The following is a 17,066-nucleotide window of genomic DNA, read 5'->3' as shown; positions in this document are numbered from 1 at the left end:
TACCACTTACTTATTTATTACTTTTACAATACTTTCACCTGATCATTCCACAATTAATAAGAAATAATAAATAATTGTTTTGCTCAGCGCAAAACAGCAACAAGCGCATAGCTAAAGATGGCGGATCCCGGAAGTAACTTCCTCTATTTTTAATCACAGACAAACCATAGATAATGGGCGATCACAGAACAGATGTCATTCCCAGATCTCAGAATAATAGTGTAAGACCAAATTACAAAGTAAGATCATTACAATGGAAAAGATCATTACTTATTTAATACAATTCAAATCATAAAATCCATTTTGTTTACATATACATTGAATAGGTCCGGCACACCGGGCAGTCAGCGACTGATGCTATGATGACTGGTTGTCCTTTCACCACAGCGACAAACCCTAGTCAGGCTTTATTATTTATCAACAACACACTAACTAAAATGAAGTGGCTAATTGAATAGTTTGAATGTTAAATGTGGAGTTCAAGAAATGTAAATCATAATATAAACTATACATTTAATAAGTCCGGCACACCGGGCAGTCAGCGACTGATGCTAATCCTTTCTCCACAGCAACAAACCCTAGTCAGGCTTTATTATTTATCAACAACACACTAACTAAAATGAAGTGGCTAATTGAATAGTTTGAATGTTAAATGTGGAGTTCAAGAAATGTAAATCATAATATAAACTATACATTTAATAAGTCCGGCACACCGGGCAGTCAGCGACTGATGCTAATCCTTTCTCCACAGCAACAAACCCTAGTCAGGCTTTATTATTTATCAACAACACACTAACTATAAAAAATAAGTGGATAAGCTAGCATGTACAACTAAAGTAAATGGTTATAAAAATATAATATTTTCTTTAGGTAAGTAAAACATTTATTAAACTTTTAATTAATAAATTATAAAAAGTATACTATTTCACACACCATAAAAGCATATTAGGTATTCTTAGTTATCAACTATCACAATAATCAGTCTGAACTTGGCTTATATCAGTCATCAAATAGGTCTCATAGTATGTATGCCAAGTTTTTCAACTTTTTCAGTTCGGTGCCGCTCCGGTTCATTGTATCACCACAAGGTTGCTGTTGTCATCTGACCATCTTCAGGTGGTTTCTGCCAACAAGAGCTCTCCAACCGTGTCTAGGCCATCATTTTCTGACCAGTTTTGACCATCTTCCGTCTTGCCTACAAGCCAATTTTAATGTTCTGTAACAAACAAAAATGTTTCATTAGATTTTAGTTATACTTATGAACTAAGATTATGACTCCTATTGTCATCTTCATCATCATAGCCCATCACGTCCTCACTGCTGGGGTACGGGTTTCCTTCCAATGAATGGCCTAGTTGACCAAGTACTGCCAAGTGAAAAAAGTTTTTTGAGTTGTTTTGTGTGCATGTGCCCAATTATAATAACATGTGACTGGTACTTACCTACTGTTTTTTCCTTCCATTGATTATATAAATATTATTCAATCAGGCCGTGGGACAAGCATCGTAAATTATATTCTGCTGCGCCCGTCAGGATTCTGCCCGAGCTTTTGTCTCAAGGCCTTCTAGCTCCTAGGGCCGGGTAAACGGTGGGTGGGTCATCAGTCAGGTGGCATGCTGTTTTGTTCTTCGTCTCATGGAGCCGGTGCATAGAAATCGTCTGCCGAAGAACTCCCAAGGAATCTGATTTGCTTGGTCGGGAGCAAGCTCGGTCGTATATTATTTCATATGACGATTTCCAAGAAACTCAAGAAAGTAGTTAATGAGCCAATATGAGTCCATGGGGTAGCGCAATGCAAAAATGCAATGGTAATATTACCAAAATATTTCACTCGAACGCACCAAACAGCGAAAATTTTCTTCAAATTTGACGTTTGGTGACATTTAAATTGTCAAAAAACCATAGACAATACAAACAAGAGCCACAAATGAGGGATTTTCAAAAAAAAGAACGAATGAAACACATATTTCCACAGAGCAGAAAAGTTTCAGTGTCACTGTGGCTTATATCCAATCACACAACTAAAATGAGTCCCATGTACACCCTATGCTAACATTTAAGACTGATATCAAAAAGTGACTCAATTTAAACAGTCACTTCACATGTTGTCTTATTATGGCCATACTAGCCGTGCAGGTTTGACCAGTGTCTTTTTTTCTCACATTATCTTTATCAGTCTAAATGTGTCTATTTTTGTAACATTGAACATTGTCTGTTTTTATTACATTGTTGTATGATATTTTGGCACCATAGCTACCATAGTAGGTTTAGCCAGGCCTGTGTCACTCCGCGCATGGGCGGCGCAGGCGCCAGCCTGGCGCCTGCCCCATCGATGGGGCAAATCTAGTCGGCTGCCGCAACCGCAAGCGGAAGACGATACACGCGCGCGCTATTTGTTCCTATTTTGTACTAGTTTATAAATGTCGTATTTAGGTATTTATTAAACATTATGAATAGAAAAATGGACATAAAAAGAAAAAAAGCAGCAAAAAAATACTGTGCCGTATTTAATTGCTTAAATACGGATCGTGATCCAAATTTAATTTTTTTTAGATTACCAAAAGATGCTGACAGGTAAAACTAATCTAAGGGCGTCTTGCACAACAAAGTTAAATAAAATTAAATAGTTTGTCTCTTGCTCTGACAGTATAATGTCAGAGCAAGAGGTCATAGATTTAATTTTATTTAACTTTGTTGTGCAAGACGTCCTAAGTATTTTATTGATTTCTTCTACGTTCCTTATTTGAAATGAAATTAATCCGAACTACAAACCCTTTTTTTTCTCCATGTTGAACAAAGTCTATTCCAATTTTGTTTTCGTTAAAGTATTAAATTTACAGACACAACTACCTTCAAAATGCATTAATGAATCGATTATAAAATGTGCGCTGAGTGGGATTAGTGCTTAACGAAACTAACACGTTCTGTATCATAATATAAATTATATCCATAATATAAATTATAACGAAAAAAAAACATGTTTTCACAAAATTAAATGTTTTAGGTATTCATACACATTTTATGTACTTCAAAATATCTTAACTATGAAATTGTTATTGTTTTTACTGGTTATTTCCAATAGAAAAAAAGTTTGGAATAGCTTTGTATTCTAAATTCAAATTAATTTTGTTTTAAAACATGACATTCTTTTTACAAAGTCAGTCCGTTGCTTAGTAAACGTTGTAGTCTGTGGTGCTGAGGCAACCCTAAGGTGGCTTCTTTTTCAATGCGTATAACCACGTATAACTTATTATGCACCGTAGTCCAGTGAAATAAGGCGCATATTCCCTCAAAAATTAATTGGTAGGTAAGTAAATAAAAACGTGTGCGGCCGGAACGCGATCTAAATTAGATCTTATTGCTTATGGGATGGAGTCATATTTCTTTGCAGGCCATTGCGAAGATGGGCTTCTGTACCTGGTACTAGTTATTATTCTGTGGTTTAGCTCAATATGTTTTGCGAATTCTTATCACTATTTTCAGTGCTTTTGAAAAGGCTAAATAAAGTATATGTTTGTGCAATTTTCAAAGTAATTTTGTATGCCTGTAAGAGTAGCCTTTTATGTGTGTTTCTTTTATTGGCAAGAATATTTTTACATATTGATATTTTTAATGACTACTAGTATTTTATTCATCTCTATCCATCTTGGTCCTAATACTAGTAGTTCTTAACTACCAAAATAAGTCAAAGGGCTGTAAACAATAATAAAAGAGCAACCGTTTTTTAATAAAAGTAAGATAATTCTCATGGACCTCACAGAAGTTAACCTTGGACATTAAGTCTGAGTTAACTTGCGTCACAGGTGCTATAAATCAAAACTAAGATACCTGACTACATTTAGCAAATGTCTAAACCTGAATAGGTATTAGGTTTTTTGTGAAAGCTAACTGGGTAAAAAACCTACACGCCTTCTCACTGACGTCAATGAATAACTCAAACTTTACTCTGGACTTGTTTGTGTAACAACAGTTATTGTTCATTGGTAACAGAAACATAACGCAAAATTTTAAGTTTGTAACTGGCCTGAACCAATAATTCGTAAGTAGGTAGGTACCTACCTTACCTACTAGAACAGATAAGTTTGTGGCACTGTACTACCTTCCTGTCTACACTACACCATGGTTGATTTTTAGCAAGGAAATAATAAGTACTTGTACTTATTACTTCCATGAATTTTAGCAAAAAGTCGCCTGTGAAACACCTCTCAGTTAGTACTAATAAATGTATAATATTTATTTTATTCAAATTTAATTTTAAATACAAAGTTGACCCTAAATCCTATTCAATAACCAATAATAAAACACAATTTGGCCATAATAATAATGTCGGTCGTGATCGTTGGTATTAGTATCGTAAATATCGTAATCGAAGATTTCACGGCACCGCCTGTGTAGCCGTGACCGCCACTCAATCACGTATTGATGAAACGACGCTCGTACACATCGCGGGTTATTGACTATTGTCATCTAAATATGTATTGGAGATATTACTGTTGTAAAAGTCAAGGATAGGTAGGCTATTCAAATATATTAAAGTTTAGCCGACCCGGTAAACAAACAACAATGTTAAACAATTACACTTTATATAGGTTTAATGATTTGCTAATTATTTTTAATAGCAAATCAGCAAAACTATTCGTAAGCTTTGGTTAATCTATCTTAAAAAAACGAATGAGAGCTTTCATGCAATCGGTACGGATCACTTTTATAAAACATTAGGTTGGTAAATAATATGTATTATATTATATAGTTATATATGTATTTATATAAATATAGCGGATATATATTAAGTCTATTTTAGGTATTATGTGTATTTGTATTATTATTATTTATGTAAGTTAAATAGGTACTTAGTTAATTTGTATTTTTAGTTTGTAGTTTGTTTTAGTTTAGGTACTTTCCACATTGTTTCTTCTTTGCTTAAATTGATTCAAGTAGGTACTTATAGCTTTTTATTGTATTAAGGGAGTTTAAAAACTTTAGTATTCCACCAAACAAAGGTTGGTTGGAAGAAATTGCTTCTTGGCAATAAGCCCGCCTCTGTATATACCTACTTACTAGTTTTAAGTCCATTTTTGTAACTGTGTCTATCATTATACAATAAAGTGTTTATAAATAAATACGTTCAATGTAACGATATAGTCGTGGATGTGGATAGCGCAAGACCGGCAGCGCTCCGAAAATTAGTTTTTTGGTAATCTAGAGTGAACCTTCAAGACCTTCAGCGTTAAAACCTCTCCGCCGTCTGGTAGACAATATTTTCTGAGCTCAAATAACTCGAATAAAACCAGGTGTGAATTTGTGTTTTTTGTACAGTCAGCAAAAGAGATATTCACCCTAAAAGTAAAGGCTTTTAGCCGTTTGATCGTAAGTCACGTGGGTCGAAGTTATATGAATTAAATAATATTTTTTCGATAAGTACATAATAAAACAATCAATCTGTATCTGTATAGTTTAGGTACCTAAATATTTTTCATGTCACCTATTACGTATTAGGGCAGTTCTTCTTTTTAACCTACATAACTTAGTCTCCATCAGTTGTGAAGAAAAAATCATGAGTTTTTCAAATATTTATTTATTTATTTATATTTCAGCGTGCATTGTACTAAAAACACAACGGCTGTGCACGTTTACAAAAATATAAATTTATATTTTTGTATTTAAAATTACGTTACAGAGTGGTAAATCCGCGTGACAGAGGTGTATTTCATACGAATCTTGGCTGTCTCCCGCCACTTCATCCTGCGCATATTTGATAATGTTACAAAAAATATATATGACGACATAAAATATAAAAATTTATTTAAACTCCAGAAGGTATTACCTATTTAGTAACACAAAATATATATTTTTAAATGATTTCAGAAATATTTTTAAAAAATGTTAAAAATTTGTCTCTTACTACCTAATGTTTTAGTAGTTACATTCTGTCACGTAGGTTGCCATTTAAAATATTTGTTTGAGCCACTCGTCCTTATTGCCATCGATCAGAGTTTAAGGTCTTCTTTTCCCCTTGGTAAGATTTCCCCTTTGAGATCCAGACACCGCGTATCGGCCACCCGCAAAGTGTGACAGGAGGTGCGTGTGTTTATTCGGCGACAGCTTCGTCACGTAGGTAATTGTTAAAATAAAATACAATTAAATTATTATTTTGTTATTTACTCATTGGTAATAACAATTACTTTGCAATCAACATGTGAATATTACACTTTATGTTACTGTTTAAATGCTAATCGACTTTTCAACACATTTTACCCCTCTGTCACACGACAAATCTGTCACATTCTTACGAAACAATCCAACCTGAGGAAATTCATCAAAGAAAAATTGAAGAGAAACTGTACGTTTTGGTTAAAGTAAGAAGCGAAAGGTACGTCCAATACACTTGCGCTGCATTAATAAAAAGTTTCGTTTGTGAAAAAGGTAATTTCGTGCTATTGTTCTCAAGAACAGACGATGAATGTGGTAGACTGTTTAATATGGTGGAGAATGATTTATCGGATGTTTGATGATAACATTAACGTCCTTCCAGCTTCTAAGGCAATTAAAAAAGGAAAGAGTATTTTTTTCAAGTTCTAAGAACCACTGCTGTATTTTCGAAATATGGCTGGTAAAAAATTTAACAAATTACGTAATTTTCCATTATGTTACTTAAATTTTAGGTTGCCGAAAATATTATTTGTGCAGATAAACACTATTTTATGTAGTTGGAACAAATTTGTCCTTTAAGTTCCTGAAATACGGATATTTCACTCTCCAGAGGTTCTCAAGTGTGATTTCATTAGTTATACTAATAATAAAGATATCTCCAGTAATTTTTTTTGACTAACTTGAAACCATAATGATTTATAAGTAAGTTACTAAATTATTATTTTTAAATAAAACTGTTTTATTCCAAAACACTGCCGCATATTTAATAGAATAACAACTATGTCACATCGTTTACCACTCTGTAACGATTGGTGTCTCCTGGTAGTCAACTTATTTTTGGTCGTTTATATGTTCTGTTATAAATAGTAACTTTGGAAAAATCATATTAAATTTAGTCATTGATGTTAACGTCTATGCTGTTAATTTTTGACTGTAATTAGTAGCGAAAAAATATTTATAGCAAAAACAAGCTTCATTTTAGCTGAAATTGTGACAGAGTGGTAATAACTACTTAATAAATATTTTGTTATTACTAAAAATCCATTCCTTCATATGTTTTCTAAAATGGTATTTTGTTTATTAACGTATCAAAAAAGTTTCATTTTAATCGACGAAGACTATTTCGTTAAAATAAAATAAAAGATTCTGTGACGAAGGTGTAATTGTCTTTGCCTTATCCCCGTATTATGTTCTGAAAATCTTGAAAAAATACTTAAACTTCGCGGCCAACCACCTTTTTCGATAGAATAGAAATGTAGCTATCATAAAAATTATTAGAGTTCACCAAAAAGCTAAAGTTATTTTTTTCAAATTCGGGATAATTTTTTATCCATTATGTAGGTTAAAAAGAAGAACTGCCCATTACCCGTATTTTGCGCTAGGATGGCATAGGTACATATCTCTTTTGCTGACTGTACAAGTGTACATACACATACCTACCTACCTACTATATTGCGACCTTCATGAATAGATTCCTCGAAGGAATAGAAACGAATCACAGAAACGACCGAAGTGAGGTAGAAAGGACTTTTATAACAACATCGAAAAACCAAACACAATCAAGACTTATTGAAGAAAAAATATGTCACGGTTCTTTCTGTTTTGACCATTGACAAAAGAATAAAGAGAGGACATGCCATATCAACGAAAAAAATGTGCTTACCTAAACTTTGGTGTCAATTAAAATGGCGGCTTTTTTCTTGAAAAATGTAAACAAACAAATTGTTTGACAGCTGAAGTACCTTGTGTTTGGATGTCAATCTTGGTCAATCAACATGGCGACCGATCGCAATGTTGTAATTTTAGGCAAAGACAAAACTACTGTTGTCCTTTTTTACGTACGATAACACCAATAAGTTAAAAAGAGACGACGATATATTTTTAAGTACCGATTTTTATGCTAAGTCCTCTTTATTCTTTTGTCAATGGTTTTGACCCAACGGGGTATTATAATACGGACTAGATGGAGTGTCAGTGCAAAAGAAACGTCTCTCTTATTTTGAATTGGTTCTGTCTTCTGTTAGAAGAATTGTGATTATTAGTTGGTACAATGCGGTGAATTTTAGGTTTGTTTTGTATGTGAATTATGTGATACTATCTAGTTCATATAATCTTTAATCTTAGTCACGTGGGGATAAAGTATAAAGACTATAAAGAATATTAAAGGGTCAAGGAAATCTTGTGCACATCGAAAATTGGTTTGACTTTTAGCATAAAGATAACCTGATGATAACTTACTGAATTCAGACATTGTCCTTGTTTGCCTTATACGGTAGGTTAATGGTACCATTACAGGTTTATTTAACACTAGCTGTGCCCGCGAGCTTCGCTTCGCCTTAAAAAGTTTTCCCGTGCGAATTCCGGGATAAAAAGTAGCCTATGTTCTTTCCCAGGGTCTATACCATATGTATACCAAATTTCATTCAAATCCGTTGAGTAGTTTTGGCGTGAAAGAGTAACAGACAGACAGACAGACAGACAGACAGACAGACACAGTTACTTTCGCATTTATAATATTAGTTAGGATTCAATTATTATTATTCTCGTCCTTAGTTGGCCATAGGGGTCTCCTCAAGCTGCAACACTCACTCCTCGACCTTCCTAATCCAACCACCACCACTACTGAGGGGTTACCATTACCGCATATTAGCAATCGACAATACTTAACCAGCATTGCTTATCTGTCAAATGTGACGTATAGTGCCACAAACTTATCTGTTCCGGTGACAGCGAACTAAATTGATCCATATCTCATTACTTACTAATGAATTGTATATTTTAAAACATTAGATGGGTTTATTAACACCGCAAGAGCGAAATAACAATACGAGCAAACTTAAAATCTTATAGAATTAAGAAATATTAGAGATTTATTTGAGCTGTCACCGGAACAGATAAGTTTGTGGCACTCTAACTTGTATGGATCTGACAGACAAGCGATGCTGCTTATCATTATGGATTGTCGATTGCTATTGTGTCGGTTTAGGTACGGTAGTTGTCTGTCTTTTATCCCCACTGAAATCCTTTCCTCTTAAAATCGTCTTTATTAACAATAAATATTTAGGTATTTGACACATTTCATAATCTGATCTCCATTGAAGTCATGTTTCCCAGTTCAACGTTTATAAATGCACAGGTAGGAAGTAGGTACTTGATGAACCCTATACCGTCTAGGTTTTAGAATTTCTATTGATAATTAAATAATATTTACTGTAAGTACCTAAACTAAAGTAATTAAAGTAAGTAATTAAAATGCACAAATAATGTTTAATGACATGCACATATATCGAGTTACAGACTAAAATGTTAATTTCTGATACCAAAGACGATCTATAGTTGTTTTTTTCTTGAGTTTAAACTACATTACGTAAAGTGAGTTAAACATTAAAGAGAGCGTGTACCACACTGTCAACGACAAACTATGGACTATAATAGCGTTAGAAACGTATACATCGCGCATAATTTTGTATAAATATATACATAAGTAAGTACCTACTCTACATACATCATTGTATGTCATGCTGCCCAAGAAATACACTGAAGAGCAATGAAAGTGAAAAATGAAGTTCCATTTTAAATGTGTGGGGTCATCTGGTGTGGGCATTTCGGGAATGCATCTTTTTCATTGCTCGTCGTGAGTTTATAATATGTTCTTTCTACCATTATCTATCTCTGCTCTGAGTCGTGAGCACAAGTTTCGATCCCCGTTAACGTTGCGTATCGTCAACTGTCACTGTCAAAATGTAAGGCATAGTTAGTTCCAAAAGTCACATTTGTATTTTCCATATGTTAGGTGGAACTTCACCAAACGCTAAACGTATTTAGTAGCCTGTCATACGTCTGTCAGTTAGTACAAAATGTATTTAAAATTTGATTTGTATACGTTTAGCGTTTGGTAAAAGCGACCCTTCGTGTAGATTCGAAAATAGTATCGAATCCTATGCTCGCTGCTCTGCTCTTTATAGTTCAACGGCGGCGTTGGAACAAGGGCCTTACACTCATGAATAATTAATGGCGACTCTATTATTTTGCTGGCAATGGCGACTCGCGAGTTCAATATTTGACGTCATAAACTCATAACTATAACTCATTTGAAGATATGGAAACCTTTGAGTATCACGGTGGACCGTTGAATTATGGTCCTATCAAATCAAGGGTTTTTACATAAATAAATGTTTGCAAATATATATGTTAAATGTACCTACAATCCTTTAGATCCGGTCCTTGAGTCACCGGATAAACTCGTATTTGGTCACATTCGAATAAAATTACAATAACACGTGAATCGTAGATAGGATAAAAATAATAATGATACTATTTTGGAAATATAAAATGATCTTATTGTAGATTAGCTTATGGATACTAACCCCTTCCCGATCAAAGCTGTAAAATTTGTAAGGTTTTTAGCGATATAGCCGCCTATCTTAGGCAACCGCCTATTGTGTAATCTTCGCTGTATAAAATCTTTATTTTCGTTTTTTTTAAATCAATAAATTAATATCGTATTGAATGGTATGTGCGGCTGTTGTAGCACCAGATCTAGACCGATGAATAACAATTTTTAAAGGTCTCTTATGTAGGTTATAATCCTAATCCTAATCCTAACTAATATTATAAATGCGAAAGTAACTGTCTGTCTGTCTGTGTGTCTGTCTGTCTGTTACTCTTTCACGCCAAAACTACTGAACGGATTTAAATAAAATTTGGTATGCATATGGTCTAGACCCTGAGAAACAACATAGGCTACTTTTTATCTCGGAATTCCCACGGGAAAACGGCGAAGCGAAGCTCGCGGGAACAGCTATAATTTCATATACATTCATTTCCGAACGAACGTGGCAATGCAAGCCATGCAAGTAGCTAAATGTTACTAGAATAGAAACTGGCTGCTAAATGGCAAAGGTCACTTGTTCCTGAACTGAGGGTTACGAAACCATACCTGATGTATTATTAATACATGTATAATACGCATAATGTATCCTGTACTATACCTACACATGTTTATACGGTCCTGGGTGGAAAACTGTACATAATACATCTATAGGCTGAAGCTTACTTATAACAATTAGTACAACCAGCAGTCATTTTCAGCATTTCTTCGTGCTTACATAGTTTCTATAGCTACTTAGGTACTCCAACTGCCTTTGTGGTATAGTGGTAGAGGCTCAGCTTCAACATTGAGAGCTCAAAGGTCCTGGGTTCGATCCTCGGTTGGAACCATAAATTAAAGACAAACAACAAGACTCACCATATCATCATCATCATCATCATCATCAGCCTATAGCAATCCACTGCTGGGCGTAGGCCTCTCCCAAAGCACGCCACTGGATGCGTATGCATTTAATCTGGCTATTTTTACCACACAGAAATCTTTTAAATCGTCAACAAAATGTAAAATGTGACTGATTTCTATGAAAATTCTGTCATAAAAATGTGTTAAGTTAGCCAGATTAGGTTCGCTGATGTCTGAAAAAACATCCATACTGTGTGACGAGTTGGTAATTGCGTATGTAAAGCAGTCGGTCCTACGCCTAGTATTAGATATTATTAAACAATACATTGCGGTTTCAAAAGTTTCAACACACTCTGTTAGTTGCAAAAGATATGATATGAGCAATAACATGGGAATAATGCTTCCAATTATATTAAACTCACCTGTAGCAATACGCGTACCCTGATAAAGGCCGTTTCTTTTTTCTCTCTACTAGATTTTACGCGATTTCGAGCAGAAACGCGTGGAAATTTCGGGATATTAAGCAGCCTATAGGACCCAGAGACAACTTGCCGTTAGGAAATTATTTTTTAAATCGGTACAGCAGGTTTGAGTTTATACCATACAAAAAAAAAACAAATGTTGCTTCGATATTATACAAGTAAGATTAATTGATTATACTGGAGATGTATTAATCAATAACAATAATAAGTACTTTACTTCATAAAATAACACACCAAACGATTGTGTTTCATTTATTTATGAGTATAATAATAGGTAAGTGGGAAAAAGGTGGACTTAATGCCAAAATATTGTATTGCTGAAATCTGTAGATTGCAAAACAAATTGTACTTTTAATTATTTAGTCGTCGAAAACTTCCATGTTCGTTACCGTGAATACTTTAAAAGGCAATTTTGAAACTCCACTCAGACACCAAAGTGAAATAGCTGCATTGCTGTGAACTTGTTAGCTGTGTGAGTATTGTATGTATACAATACAACTATACATAGTATTATGTATCATGTTAATGGAACAAAATGTAGGTTTGCCATTTGATTCCTAAGCTTGAAATTTGTACCTATCCCCATTAGTGTGCGATGCAGGGAGTTTCATACAAAGAATACAGGACGTCTCGAGTTGATACAGTCACGATACCTTTTCGACTTGTGTGTTGTGAAAATAAAGTATTTATTTATTTTTAACCGTCTTCAAAAAAGGAGGAGGTTCTCAATTCTGTATTATCCTTTGTTGCACAAATAATCCTAACTAATATTATAAATGCGAAAGTAAGTGTGTCTGTCTGTCTTTCTGTCTGTCTGTTACTCTTTCACGCCAAAACTACTGAACGGATTTGATTGAAATTTGGTATACATACGGTCTAGACCCTGGAAAAGAACATAGGCTACTTTTTATCCCGGAATTCCCACGGGAAAACTTATTAAGGCGAAGCGAAGCGCGCGGGAACAGCTAGTATTATATATTCTTAAATAAATGTACAAAGGGTGGACTTAATGCTATTCTACCGACTCTACCATTAATAACTGTTTCCTCATTTCCCCCAGTGAGTTCTCGTTCCTCCCGGAGAAGTCGGCGGAGGGGTACGACGTGATCTTCCACCGGCTGCGGCTCACGGAGCCCTCCAAGTACCACCTGGAGCCCGGCTGCAAGCTGCTCTTCATGACCGTCGGTGAGTGAAACATGCGTGACTAAAAAAAAAACAAAAAAAAAACAATTAAATTAAAATGACTGTAAAAAAAACATTTGGTATATAATTACATATTGGTTGGCAAAATGGAACAATCTCAGCATTAATAAGGTGCATACCATCATTCCCATCTGTTACTGAAGGATATTTCACCGTCCTTTGGTGGATTGTGGGAAATGTATCTCCTAGAATTTAGCCTACCCTAATAAATGCGCATTATCTTAGGATGAATGTAAGATGAATGGCCATTTTCTGTTTTTGATAAATACTTAAATAATTGGGGATGGTCATGGTCAGTACTCAGTACTCATGGATCTATGGTGTAGAGATTTGAGACTGGATATTGATAATAATAATAATAATTATGATAAAATAATTCCCGAATAACCCTTAAACCTCGGTCGAAACGACTTGGACGAAATAAACGTCTAGTGCTAAAGGTAACATAGAAATACAGTTTTAAAACCTACTTTCATTTTGTTCAAGTCTACTTCAACAGTTTTATCGGACACAGGTAAAGGAAAACGTAAGCTGTAAGTGGAGGCAGAAAGTAGGTCACATCTTCTCAAGAGCCTGGGGGTTCTAACGTTATTTTCCACTTTATGTTATGTTACTTTCCTTTAACCAAATGAGCTTCCTAAGCAACAAAAAATAGATGATTTCGTATACGGAATCTGTTTAGGTCCTAATTGCGATATGATTTCGAATGCCTGTAATATTTTACAAAATATTTACATAAAATTGCTATTATACTAAACTGCCCATAGCAATTATGTTTATTTTAATAGCAGGTAAAAGATCCGTATTAGTTTAGAATTATTGAAATGACCGGATATACAAAATATTAAGGGTTAAAAATATAAACATTTGCCGACCGAACAAACAAGGTCGTTTCTAATTATACCTACCTGCTCAGTTTATCTGCATATCTGCTCAAATATTACGTAAATATATTATATGTATTTTTAAATACGTACGTAAAAAATATATTGTTTGTTACGAATATACTAAACATGTTTCCGACCTACCTTTACTGCACTAATGCCCTAGATAAAATCGATGACATTTAGAAAACCTACAGTAGGTTTCCCAGCACTTAGTGACTTTGCGCACGTTTGCATACAATAATAAAATACTTACTACGGGGTGTTGCAAAATTGGTAAGTATTGTAAAGCCATTTGGCAGTGGCTCAGGTCAGGGGTACGTTCCAAAGCAATGACTTTTGAAAATGAGAGTAGCTGATTGCTTTTCCGGTGTTCACAATGACCGCTGCGTCATCCCTTTCGGCTTATTATACTTTTGCACCACCTTCTATTATTCTATTCTATTATCTGTGGTGTGTCGAGTGGAACCTTTGTGCATATCCCCAATGTCTAAACTGCCTTCCTAAGCTTGGACCATGTCCTACCACGCTGGTCCACTGCGGGTTGGTGGGTTCACATATCTAGATGTGCTAGATGATGACGATGTTTTCCTTCACTGTAAGAGCGATGGTATACATTGTACTTAAGTTAAAAGAACTCATTTGTACATGTCAGCGCCGGGATTCGAACCCGCATCTCTGGCGTGAGAAGCGGGCGCTTACCCCACTGAGCTACCACCGCTCCGCACCCAGTATTAATATTTGCTCTTTCAGTTAATTCAGTGTCACGTAGCGTAGGTCCGAATTGCTGGAAAATATTGTGGAATCAGGAGGGTTACTCTTACTCTATACTGATGATATACGAACGAACGAGAGCAATCGTGAAATTTAATAAATAAATTATAAATATGTGTGGACATCTCACACACGGCCATCCGACCCCAAGCTAGGCAGAACCTGTGTTATGGGTGTCGGACAGCTGATATATCTACACAGATACATAGATAGATACTTCTTAAATAGCTAAACGACAACCAGACACAAGGCAAACACAAGTGCTAATCACACGAATGTTTGCCATGGGCGGGATTCGAACCCGCGGCCCTAAGCTTCGGAAGCAGCGTCACTACCGCCCTAGCTACGGTGCCGTCACTTACGTCAATTACAGCGAGATAGATAGAGTCGTGGCTCGCGCAGCATCGGTCCGAAACTTCGTTTTTGTCATTATAGAGTAACCCCCAGCATTATTTGCACTGCGCTTAATTACGATCTAGAGGTCACCTGTGCTCATGAACTTTAGTCGTGGCTGTTAGGTTAACGTTACCTTTGCCTTGTACGAAGTGCATCCGGTATGAAGGGTTTCCGGTGTAAGCACGGAACCTTCTCACAGTGAAGCGGGGTTTTGTCAGCAACTAGGAAATGGCGGTTGATCTTCAAATGGCTGAATAGATTTTCAAGAAACATGGCTTATTAGAACACTCGGGATAAAATTATCTATTAAATAATAAACTAAACGAAAATCAGTTCAAACGTCAGGCAGCTGCGGTAGCGCAACCACAGACAAAAAAATATATTTATAATACCAGATTCAGACTAAACGAAAATCGAAGAGCTGTTTGGGAGCTGCACTAACACAGACAGACACGTTCAACTTTTACTTATAACACCCCTCTTTTTACGTCAGGTGTTAAAAATAGTGCATTATCCAATTTATCCGATCGGCTGTCGATGTCCGCGCGTGATCGGATCACGTCACGTGTAAAGTAGTCGGCTTCATAACAATAGAATCCTAACTAATATTATAAATGCGAAAGTAACTGTGTCTTTCTGTCTGTCTGTCTGTCTGTTACTCTTTCACGCCAAAACTGCTGAACGGATTTTAATGAAATTTGGTATACATACGGTCTAGACCCTGGGAAAGAACATAGGCTACTTTTTATCCCGGAATTCCCACGGGAAAACTTTTTAAGGCGAAGCGAAGCGCGCGGGAACAGCTAGTAGAATATAAACTCGCGAGCAATGAAAAAGTTCTAGTGATAAAGGAGCAAATTACTCCTAGCTTTAAACTAGCTTTACCCCCTTGAGGCTTACTATACCACTTTTGCGACATCCTGTATATTCCTACACCGTCGTACCTTAACAAACTAAGGGTGGGTTGCACCATTTAACTTTAACTATTACAAACGTCAAATCTCTTGGCAAGACAGATCAATCTTCAAGAGATTTGACATCTGTTATCCTAGTTAAAGTTAAATGGTGCAACCCACCCTTCCGTCGAAAAAAAAGAAGTAGTTATTTCTACGATTCACAAGAACCAATAATAAGCTTTAACTGAATAAAAGATTAGGTACGAACATCATTAATTGTAAATCATTAGCAATTATTATGTAAAAACATGTTATGGTTTACTAAAAATACTCTAATCTTACATGTAGAATTGCTACTATCATATCGATATGGTTTTTTTTTTACTTAATTACTTAATACTTTAATTTTCATATTAAATAATGTACGTAGGCATCATTCATGTAAACAAATAACTACCTAAATATATACAAGGTGTTGCAAAATTGGTATACTAAGCCGAAACCTACATGTGCAGCATGTTATATCTAAGCCCGAAACTGAAATCAGAATTGGGAAATTCGCGAAAAAAAAATTTTTTTTTCATAGTAAAAAGTCACGTAACCAACAAAGTTTCTATGGAAAATGAAATTTTTTTTTCGCGAATTTTCAAATTCTGATTTCAGTTTCGGGCTTAGATATAACATGCTGCACATGTAGGTTTCGGCTTAGTATACCCTTTTTGCAACACCCTGTATAGACAAGCATCTTCTCTCGATTGGTCGGTTGAACTTAGTTCTTATTTTGTTTTGAAGTGACCTGCGTTCTGGCTTTTGCAACCTATTTACCTGCAGTTTATCATGAGTGCATATTTCCACCTATTCTACAAAATGCTAAAATATACAGTAGTTACAGTAGTAAGAGATGCCATCATTAAAGTAAATCTAGGTATAAACATTAGGTTGTATACATAGGTACATATCAGAAGTAGGTATTCATTATTGATGTCATTTTATACCCCAACTGCTATGCAAGGTCGACAACAGTCTCTTGGAAACCTACTGGTTACTA

General features: G+C 35.2%; 1 protein-coding gene and 1 long non-coding RNA gene across 2 annotated transcripts in view; one reads left to right on the top strand and one right to left on the bottom strand.

Annotated features, from left to right (window-relative positions):
• The window catches only part of LOC105380517 (alpha-tocopherol transfer protein-like), a 36,217-nt gene that overhangs the window by 13,039 nt on the left and 6,112 nt on the right, over positions 1 to 17,066 (top strand). The window contains exon 2 of the mRNA XM_038118350.2: positions 12,926 to 13,050. Within this exon, the coding sequence (XP_037974278.1) occupies positions 12,926 to 13,050 (125 nt within the window). The remainder of the gene's footprint in view (positions 1 to 12,925; positions 13,051 to 17,066) is intronic.
• On the bottom strand, positions 861 to 2,141 carry LOC125489662. Its single transcript, XR_007267142.1, has 2 exons — positions 1,443 to 2,141; positions 861 to 1,216 (listed from the first exon to the last, which is right to left on the bottom strand). It is a non-coding gene; the product is annotated as an uncharacterized LOC125489662 (long non-coding RNA).

Source organism: Plutella xylostella, chromosome 16 (assembly GCF_932276165.1).
Source record: "Plutella xylostella chromosome 16, ilPluXylo3.1, whole genome shotgun sequence".
Lineage (NCBI taxonomy): Eukaryota > Metazoa > Arthropoda > Insecta > Lepidoptera > Plutellidae > Plutella > Plutella xylostella.
The sequence above is the reverse complement of the archived record's forward strand: the minus strand, read 5'-3'. Positions and strand labels throughout refer to the sequence as shown.